At 41.6% G+C, this 11,123-nt stretch overlaps 1 protein-coding gene across 2 annotated transcripts in view; it reads left to right on the top strand.

Moving 5' to 3' along the window:
• The window catches only part of fgf24 (fibroblast growth factor 24), a 29,561-nt gene extending 20,500 nt beyond the window's left edge, over positions 1 to 9,061 (top strand). The window contains exons 4-6 of one of the 2 annotated variants that reach the window (XM_023272598.3): positions 1,135 to 1,312; positions 4,680 to 4,786; positions 7,146 to 9,061. In XM_023272598.3, the coding sequence (XP_023128366.1) occupies positions 1,135 to 1,312; positions 4,680 to 4,786; positions 7,146 to 7,424 (564 nt within the window). In that variant the 3' untranslated portion in view covers positions 7,425 to 9,061. The remainder of the gene's footprint in view (positions 1 to 1,134; positions 1,313 to 4,679; positions 4,787 to 7,145) is intronic. The other variant, XM_035949246.2, reaches the window with a different exon arrangement.
• Positions 9,062 to 11,123: the final 2,062 nt, after the last annotated feature.

Here is an 11,123-nt window from a genome sequence, read left to right on the forward strand (position 1 = left end):
TCCAAGCTTTAGGTCTTCTGAAGAACCCACCTTTGTGGACTAAATCCTTTGGGCGCAACTTGCACAACACCTGGTTCAGAGGAGGCATGTTGGGAGCCTCGACAGGATCGCACCAGATTTGCAGAAGTTGTTTATTTTTCCTCTCTGATTTTAAGGATTTGTTCTTCTGAGGCCACAATTTCCCATCATGTTTTCTACATGTCATTAATTTGCTGAAGTTAGAATAACAAGGACTGGGGGTATGTAATGTGTATATAATTAGCCACCTGAGAACAGCCACATAAAAAGCCATTACTGTGCAATTACCACACCATACAGCTGGGAAATGGGATCTTGGCGTGAAGTGAGATTCCAGGGCTTCTGAAAGTATACGTTTCCTCTCGCTCTTCCACATGTTCGGTCACAGTTGCTTTTCTGAGCTGCCGCCGGATTCTGCGATGGCCTCTGTTTTAATGTCAGGTCTAAACTGTCCCACAAACAGCAGGCCGGCGAGTTCTTAACGGCAGATGTGTTCGATTTGATCAAACATTTCTCCTATAAGGGAGTTTTTGTGGTTTGAGGTGCCGCTTTCCATCCCAGTCTTGTCGTACGCCTGCTGTGTTTCCTAATTTATGGACCCTGCTTGGCCTGCAGGAAGATATTTGTTTGATGATAGTGCAACAGGTCTGGATGCTTCAGGTGTATAATTGCTAGTGGTTTGCTTGCTTGTGGAAATGGAGTACAGGTTTCTCAATATGGCCTGAGGCACATAATATGCTCTGTCTCAATACAACCCAACACAAGGGTTCACTGTAGGCTTTGCACTTGTTCTGCTTTACTCTAACGCTGGCTTCATTAGCGTGTCTTGTAACATACAATAGTAAGTAGCTTGTAAATGTTTTGCGTATAAAATGTGTCAAATGAAAGCGAGCAGAGAAACACTAAAATGCCACAGCCACAATTTCCAGGTTGTTATTTCAGTTTTTAGACCCCGAAGCACAATTTTTTTTGACACCGGGCCCATAAAACCAACAGCACACATTACTATCAACACCTGTGCTGTGACGATCTCTCACTGTCTGTCTCTCTTTCATTCTCTGTTTCTTCATCTCCTGTCTCTCTCTCCGTTTCCTCCTGTCTCACACGTCTGTGCAGGAATCCCAGCAGAGCTCTGCTGATTTCAGGTTTTACATCGAGAACCACACGAGGAACCCGGACGACCTGAGCCGGAAACAGGTCCGGATCTACCAGCTGTACAGCAGGACCACGGGCAGACATGTGCAGATCCTGGGGAAGAAAATCAACGCCAACGGAGATGATGGGGGCAAGTATGGTATGGGAGAACTCCTGTGCATCTCACCTGACACTTTAGCTAGTCTGTTACAACAGGATGAGAAACCACCCCCACCTAGCAGCCAGCCAGGTTTTGGTGCTTCCTTAGAGTCCTCCTCCTCCTCCTCTTTGACTGTTTACTACCCATTGTTTGGAGGTGGTTTTCCATGGTCTTTGTTTGGCTGGTGCGAGAGTGGAGGGAGACTTCTGGAAGCCACCAACTACTGGTTGGGGTGGATGAAAACATGCTGAAACTGCTGACCATGCAGTGGATGTTTACTGCAGCATTCGGGTATCCAGAGCAAGTTCTATTTTTACCTTGATAGATTTATAGCCAAGTGGTGTGAATTTGTATCTAATATGGACCAAAACTATCTTGTCGGTTTGCCACTCTGCAAAATACCCTTTTAAGTTGTTTTTTCTTTTTTTTTTTGGAATTTTAGGATGGTCATGTAGGATCCAGTCATGTGACATTACACAACTTTGTATTCTTGGTTTAAAAAGTCCATATTGGGAATTACAAATTAGTGAAATCTTACAACCTTATTGTCTTTAAGAAACTATATTTATAATCTGTTTGATCTCATGTTTGTTCCAGCATGCTAACTTGAAAAACTTAAGCATCAAGCATGAAGATGTCAAAGCACATTTGTCAGATTTAGCTCTGAAATTAACTACTTCAGATACATTCTTCTTCTTCTGTCAATCCCGAATACATCCTCTGCTTTTTGTACAGACATTTTCACAGTTTCACATCAAAAAAAAAAGCTGTGGTGAATGAGTAACGTGATGGTCAGTAAAGCTCTCTTTGATGTAGCGGCACAGAGACAAAGCAACAGAACTTTGTGTTGTGCTTCCCTGCAGATATTTTGCTCATAACAGCTGACTCACGGCTCTAAAATTGCTGGTCTTGAATGCCTCTGAGTGAGTGTGTTCAGTCACAGATGCGCCGAGGCGAAGTTTCCTCACTGCTTGTTAGAGCTTGAGTGGAAGCAGATCCAATTTTTCCCATGAGGCTTTGCCAATTCTTACCCTCCACCCTCCTCCTCCTCCCCATCCAGCTGCAGTACCTGGCACCTGTGAACTCCTTTGCACTCACTAATAATGCTCAGCGAGATACTGTCCGCACTCTAATTCATTCTCAGTCGCCGCTGCTCCACGGCAAAAGGCCACAAACCACCACAGAAGAAATATATTGCCTCAACGCAGAGCTTTATGACTGCAAACTCCATATCTGTACAGCTAAAGTGGAGGGCATTATAACTCTTCTTAGGTATTAGTGTAGCATATTCATTACTTTTAGGAGACTACAACAATCCTTTTCCAGAACAGTCCATTGTAACGGATGCCTGTTGTCCACTGAGAGCAGATGGTGGGTCACTGCAAGTGCTTTTAAACTGATAAAAGCTGCAATCTGGAATTAAAGCTGGAGTTTCCAGCCTTTTTGACAGGTGGCCTCTCGCTGAGGTCAATATATGGCTGTGGCCCACATTATTCATATTGCACGGATGCACAAAAAGGAACACATAGCTCAGAAGGAGCACCAGTGACTCACAGTTATCCTTGCATGTCTGTTAAAACTGTAGAGCTTCACTGTTCAGATATTGATCAGATAGTTTTTTGTTTTTAAACTTTGGCAATCTATGGATTCCGAGGCTGGTTTGAAAAACACCCCAAATTGCAAACAGAATATTGCAGCAGTTGCTTGCAGACTGAAACATCAACTTCTGAATGATGTTCTGATCAAATAAAAACACCTTTTCACCTTTTACACTCTATTATTGTTTTACCATAAGCTCTGGAAATAACAAACTCCTGTATTTAGAAAGCTGCCAGGAGATTACGCAAGTGCCCCGTTCATACATTTCAAGATTTTTAAGGTTGTGGATTATGTGGATTATGGTTTCGAAGTGCTGGCACTGTAAATATAAGTACAACATTCCCTTCTTTGTCAACTAAATGCCACTTGTTAGTGGTATTGACAACATCGAGATTCCTTCTCGTGTTTGTATTTCACTGCAGCTATGACTCAACGATCTAATTAAGTTTGCCGCTGCCTTCAGCTGCCAGACTCTTCATTTTTTAAAGATCAAATCATTAGTGGTTTACTCAGAGACTCGGGTCACAGACAAAGGACAACTTACGCTACGGAGGGAAATACTGTTTTATCTGATGTTCTGGGCTGAGGCTTCATACCTGAGGTTGAATTTTTGGGTCTCCGTGCGAAACCAGCTCACAGTGAGAAGGCCAAAGCGTCGCCGAATGACTCCTAAACTTGACAAGCAGAGGGATATCTTTGAAAACATCAATGCTTAATGTGTAAACCACTCGTGTGGGATTTTGTTCCTTCTCAAAGATCCCAAAAATGGTCCAGATTAATCTATCCAATGCTAAAACCAAGGAAGAAGGGCTGTTCTTTGGATCCCAGATAAGACGTTCAAGCAGAAATCTCTCAGAACAAGAGAGCGAACACTTTTTTCCCCCCTTCCTTCACCTTTGAGAGAGGTTACCGAACACCCACTTTTCTCCCAAGGTTGGACTGTAGCATGGGGGAGGAGGTGAGGGGTTCTTTCCTTCTGCCCCCGAGCCCATCCCGTCCCCTTCCACTATTCTTCCTCTGCTCCCTTGAGCGCTACTGAATGGCCCTGTGTGTTAAACAAATGGATCATCTTAACTTTTTGATTGAGTGAGCACAGACTAAAGGGAACTTGAAACCTAATCCTGAGGGGCACATAACCGCTCCACAAATGTTTGGCAGATCTCTTTGCTGGTCGAAGGGTGAGCGGAGACAAAGGTGACCTCGCAGGGGTTAACATGAGGGACGGGAGTGGGGGGATTACTGCTGTGTCAGGTTAGAGTGACGGCGGGGTTGTTGTTTTGATGTATGTATAGTTTTAAGTGTGTTTACGTGAATAAATTACGTTTAATTTACTGAGTTTTTGCAGTGGTGACCCATAATTCACCTCTCTTCTAAAAACTGCTAGAAAATCTATTTATTTGGAGGTTATCATCACAACTTTATATGTCATCGATCTTAGAGAATTTGTTGATTTTAAATCTTGATAGTGCACAAAATGGAAGCTGTTGTTCAAAGTTTTCAGTGTGACGTTCAGTACCTGAGAAAGCCCCATGCAGACCCTCTGATAAGAGGTTAGATTTAGGTTTTGTTGCAGTGATTCTTTACAGTACTGCGCCTTAGATTTTAAAATATCGACTGAGTAAGGAGGAGAAACTGAAAGAAGAGCCCTAAAATTGCTGAGCAGACCATCCTTGTGTAAATGCATGGAAATCCTTAAAGCACATCTGTGTGTACTACAATACATTTACAGTACATGACCTTAACTCTGCCTTTTCCTTTTCTGTTCCAGCTCTTCTTGTTGTTGAGACGGAAACCTTCGGGAGCCACATTCGAATAAAAGGAAAAGAGAGCGAGCATTACATTTGCATGAACGAGAAGGGCAAAATAGTCGGAAGGGTGAGTACCTTTTGGGAGCGTTACGAAGAAAAGGATCGAATTGTCTCTCTCTAATATCAAAATGAATATTTTAAATGGAGCTCTTAATCCAAGCTGAATTGAACGCAGCCTCAGATCTGCTTTCTCCTGCTGTTTTTGTACGCCCCAACAAAACCCCTTTGATAACTCACAGCCATTCTTCCATTACGTAATCGGCCTACTCCTTTGACACTCGATCAGTCAATTACGGACTGCAATCACCACAATGCATTGAGAGACTAATGGTCACTTAGGAGGAATGCCATTGCAATTATATCACTTAGTCACACCAGGTGGCCACAAGCGCAGGACGACTGCATGTGACTCCGCAGACGTCCACTTCGATACGGAAAAGAAGTTAAAATCTTAGAACATGTAGTGTTCTTTGCAAGCACACGTGTGATTTCGCCACATTAATAACTCATGCTGTCGCGACCGGTGGAGCTGCAGTCAAGCGCACAAGTTTTCACTCTCTCATTACGGTCATCTGTTAGAAACATGCATTTTGAGTTTTGGTTACAGCGGCCTCATTTGTTTAGAAATGTTCCTGGACACTCCTCTTAAAAACCTATGAATTTACAGTTTGAATTACTGACGGTTTGCCTGTTTATTGCCGCATTGATTTCATAAAATGAGTTCGATAATAAAACCTAGAAAGAAACAATTGAACTCCACAAGGCCTCAAAACATACATGCAGTGCTGACATCCTGAAGGTTTGGTTTTTATGCTCGGAGCTGCTGATCTGAGACAAACGTGAGGAGCATTTTTCTAGAAATAGCAGGCACTCTACCCCAAAAAAAAAAACATTTTCACCAAAAATCTGCCATGAAGTTTTAATCTTCAGTGACCACGTTATAAGTATAGAATTCCTCCAGATTGTCTCTAGATCCCTGTATAACCCTACTTGTATCCATATTTGAATCACTTTAAGATCTTTTAAATAATAAATGAACTCAAAATGAACTCTCGAAAGAGTATAAAGCCAGGCCGCATTGATTTTCAAGAATATCTTAAAGCAACAATTGGACACCCTTGATTGATATTGCAGATTTTCTGTCCATTAATTAGAAATGTGTACAGCCAGGAGACGGTCAGCGTAGCTTTGCATGAAGACTGGAAACAGAGGGACGGACTTTATATTGTCTTGCCAGACAAGTAGCAGTGACTCCAAGAAGGGACTGATCCTTGCCAAGAAGCAGTCCGGCACATCTCCATCTTTGAAGACACAATTTTTCAAGTTGTTTTCAGACTTTGGTTTTTGTAACAAAGAACAAGAAGCTTGACTATCTGCAGACTTTATACAAAAGCTTAACTGGGGATCAATATTTTGACTGCAGGCATCGAGCTTCTATAACTTGACAGGGAATTAATAGGCATGTTACTCAAAATGTGAAAAAATAACTACAGTAATGCTCTGTCTCCTGAAAGCAAAATAAAGATCTTTCTCTAGAAAAAGGCTCAACTAAAGAGTCATTAGTTTCATATTACAGCAGTGCATTAGAGAGTAAAGGTGTAAGAGCACCGGTCATGTGAAAGTTGGATCCAGTTACATTTAACCTTAATTGAACTCTCAGCTCATTGAGAGGTTTTCATTACTGAGAGAAAATAACAACAATCAGTTTAAAGCATGTATGTGTTGTCAGTCATGATGCAAACCTCCTGCTGTGCTCAGAAATGCGTTATCTGCCTAGCTTTATCCGTTGTCTGAACATTTTTAATATTATCGACATATAAAAATGAGATTTTAACATCATAATCACACTATTTTAGACTCATTTACACAAAACCTGAAAATATAAAGCAAATCTGAGTTGACATGCGATTCATTTCAATTCAATTTTATATACACTACTAATCAAAAATTTGGGGTCACCCAGATAATTTCATGTTGTCCGTGAAAACTCACACTTTTATTCATGTGCTAACATAACTGCACAAGGGTTTTCTAATCATCAATGAGCCTTTCAACACCATTAGCTAACACAATGTAGCATTAGAACACAGGAGTGATGGTTGCTGGAAATGGTCCTCTGTACCTCTATGGAGATATTCCATTAAAAATCAGCCATTTCCAGCTAGAATAGTCATTTACCACATTAACAATGTCTAGACTGGATTTGTCATTCATTTAATGTTATCTTCATTGAAAAAAACTGCTTTTCTTTCAAAAACTAAGGACAATCCAAGGTTGCCTTTGGATTTGCTGTGAGCGACGGTGGGAAGGAGCAAAAAGCCCTGCAATAAGGAGGGGATTACACTGATGGAATGGAAATAAGGCAGTGGAAGTTGAAAAAGGGGGTCTTGCTGCTTTGTTAATGTCATTTTTAAAAATTCTTTCAGCCCGATGGAAGGAAGCAGGAGTGCGTCTTTGTTGAGGAATTCCTGGAGAACAACTACACGGCTCTCGTGTCGGCCAAGTACAAAGGATGGTACCTCGGCTTCAACCGGAAGGGGCGGCCCAAGAAAGGCTCGCGGACCACGCAGAGGCAGCAGGAAGTCCACTTCATGAAGCGGCAGCCCAAGGGCGTGGTGGATCCGCTGGAGGAGTTTCGTTTCACCACAGTAACTAAGCGGACACGAAGGGCTCGGCGATTAAAACCCAACTCCAAGAGGAACTGATGGCGCTGGCGTTCCTCGTGGGGGGAAAAAACAAAAAAAAGCAAACTGTACCTGAAAAATCTCAAGCTTCTTACAAGAATCACCTTAAAGACTTCACTTCTGTAAAAGACAAAAAGAACAAAAAAAAAGTCAAAGATGTTTTATTTTTGTATTTCAGGATGACTGAATATTTCCTAACTCTTGGATTCTTCTGGGTTGATGTCATTGTGCTAACGTGTCTGTCATGTTATTTATACTGGATAAACTAAAGGACCTCTGAGAGAATTCCTGTCGCCGTCGTCCTCAGCTGCATTTGAACTGCAGGCCGAAGGCATACTTTCTTTTTGACAATGGGAGCTGAAGCAGGAGCTGACGTAATGTTATAAAAATCAGCCAACTAGAGATTTATTGGAATACCTGTCGGTTTTTGTTTGTGTTGCCCCTGACAACGCGGATCCCATACTTTCCACTGGAATTAGACACCATGGAGATAAAACGGAGAGAGGTGGCAGTCGCAGGTGACACTGTGCTGCCGGGATAACTGTGTAGCTTTGAGTGCAATATTTTACAGGCCTTTTCTCTTCCTCTTTTTTTTTTTTTTTTCCATATGTCTCTCAACCTCAGCTTCACTCGTGGCTCCTGGAATGCGCTCCGAGTACTGTGTGTGATTTCTTTGACATTTCCACGCGGGCCTGTGATTCAGCTAAAACGCAACATGCTTTGACTAGTCGGGCGCCCGCCGCGGCTTTGGTCTTGTTTAAACACTAAGGAAAGAAAAAAAAAGACAATACAAACAAAAAAATATAACAGCTGATGTGATTCATGATTCCACACTGTCTTCCAGGTTCATCACGTTCGAGGACGGATGTTAGTCCCTTCATCTCCCCCCTCCGACTCCCGTCAGCTCACATGTGTTAAAGCTGTTCCACGAAAGGATGCCTCGATTCTTTGAGTGTGAGCTCTAGCTAGTATTTTGGGGCTGGTGATGACTTCCTCTACCTCCTTGTTCTTTTTGTTTATCTTTACCTAGTCGCGCTGTCTGCGTTCAGTTAATCTCAAGAACCTTTCAGTCGACTCTGAGCTTGAACCGGGCTTTTTTTTTTCCCTCCGCTTTCCAAAATCATCTTTCGACTGTGAGCTCATCTTCGCTCCTTTCACTCTCACTAGAAGACAGTCTCAAAGATGCTTTCGGGAACACGTAGCCCTCGTGCTTGTTTGTCAGATCAGTCATTCCCGGACAGGAATGCTGTACACCACCCACCCTTCGTCACTTCGTATTTGACATTTAAAGCTTTTTCCTCAAAAACCCAACTTGTCAAGGATTCAGGGAATATTTTCCGCGACGTGGACGAGTTTGTGTCTGAATCCTAAAGGGAAGAAGTCTATGCTTCTGTCATTTTTTTTCCTCTCTGACTGACAACAAACTCCAGCCTCTTTTCACCAGTAGTATGTATCTACCTGTCAGATGGCAGGTTTTTGTATGAGTTGCTACTAACAACATGACACATTTATGATTTTTAAAAAAAACAAAAAAAAACAAATGTAAGCAAAAAATAATTTTATGACTATTATTAAGATATTTATTGCCTCCCTTTGTAAATAAAATGTGATGAGTTTTATTTGGCCTCTGTTAATAAAATGAGGACTATATTTTAAAACATATTTTATGTCTTTATTGCACCATGGAAACAGGTAGAAATGCTTTTATTTTCCCAATTTAGGGCCGAATTTCAGGATGTGCGTGCTGAATATCACGCTGCCTGAAAGAGAAATGCTGCAGGTAGAGAACGGTTGAAGAGAGTAGAGTACATTCCCTTCTCTGCATACTGCCAAGGTATGCATTTTTATATACAAACCCAAAGTGTGAGGACTGCTTTTAAGGTCAGTGGTTTGAGAAAGGCCATTGCAACATATTGGAAGGCTTTTTATATCACTGTGAAGAGCCATGAGAGTTCACACAGTTTGTAAAACATTAATATCAGTATCTAATTATAAAACAAAATTTGGAAGTAAAATGTGATCTTTAGTACCATAAAATATGCGTATAATATCAGTGTAATTGTTCCATTGCAGCTTCAGTGACAAGACGAAAAAATAAACTCACATTTGCCCACGAGTGAAGAATCACCATCAGAGGTGAGATCGCAAATGATGCCTGGACGCTGAAAATACAACTCACTTTGATGTAAATGCTCCATCCTCCAAACCAGTACACACACAATATTTTAGACATTTCTCCATCTTTTAAAAGCGCCGAAGGAATGTGGAGCAGCATGTCTTATAATGCTGTGTGCAGGAATGATGTTTACAGTAACCGTCAGACTGAAAGATGGCGGCTTTGAGGGAGAAAAAAATACTTTTGTTTAAATTCCTCGCGATGCTATCAGCCCCCCCCCCCCTTCACTCCACTCTGGTAGTTACCTCCGACAGATCTAGAAGTTCCCCGTCCTGTCATGGGATTTTCAATGTCTGGTCTGCTTTTAAAGGTGGAAACAAAGCGCTTGATGTGCGACCCAGCGGCCCGCCATTAACGTAATGGATCTGCACTGAACCTCCCATTTGACAAGGGGCTGAGAGTAAGAGAAGAAGCTGAGATAATTGCAGGATTTTAAGGAATGTTTTATGTCTCTTTATCCCTCTTAACTTCTTATTATCTCCTCTGTATACGAAAGATCATGTTATTGAGAAAAAAACAACATGGCGCATGATATATATTAAATGTGTCCCAGCAGTAAGTTAAACATATATAAAACTACAAAAAAAAACTTCCATTCTACTGCTTGCTGAAATAAATACCCCATTTTTGTGTATATTTGGAGCCCCAAAAGACTGGGAGTTAAAATCAGCTTTGGTTCTGGAATTTAATCAATGCAACTTTCGAAACCCTCCAAATTCTATTTATGCGAGCGAGAAGGTTTTCTTTTTTTTTTTCCATCCACATACTTCAAACTTGACCAAGCACAGCCAAACTGCATCTGGGTATATTGACATTTAAACGAGCGCCAATGGTTTCCAACATGTCGGCCGATTCGCAATAAGGAGACGACATTTTTGCATAAGCCTCCCGCTAGGCTTTTCTCTGACTCAACCTTTGATCATTGGAGGCTAGATGGTCTTGGAACTGGACCAATAACTTCAAAATGAAACATAGAATTCCCTTTTGCAAAGCCCGGCCCCTTTTCAAAGGAGGTGGAATCTTTAAATGCAGTCCTGCTTGCCAAGTAGTTTATATTCTATTATTAGAAAATCTCAGCACACTAAAGGGCTGCACAATGGGTACAGTATGACCAGAAAGCAGTGTCAATGTTGGGAAAACCTTTGTGGTTCTGAATAAGTTACACAAATTTCAGTGGGACAACCAAAAGTGGTTCTTTGGCCTCGAGATCAGCAACCACACACTTAACAATTAGCCCTGTCAACAGAAATTTATTCTGTATGAGACATGAAAGAAGTTTTGTCTCTCTGAATATTACTGAAATTGTCCCTCAGGGTCAGTCAGAAACAAACTTCTGCAGCCAAACAAAATAACGTTTAAGCTATAATATACCTTGTGCAATTAAATGCAGTTTCACATCACGTCATTTACTGTCAAAACAGCATCACAGCTACCGCCTGTCTAACTCGCGCTAAACGCTAACCACAGGCGACTGGTCGCCTTCATGACTGAAATCCACAGGGGGAAACTCTCTGCGATTCTCCAAGTATTTTTGAATACATGGT

This window comes from Amphiprion ocellaris, chromosome 13 (genome assembly GCF_022539595.1).
Source record: "Amphiprion ocellaris isolate individual 3 ecotype Okinawa chromosome 13, ASM2253959v1, whole genome shotgun sequence".
In the NCBI taxonomy this organism is placed as follows: domain Eukaryota; kingdom Metazoa; phylum Chordata; class Actinopteri; family Pomacentridae; genus Amphiprion; species Amphiprion ocellaris.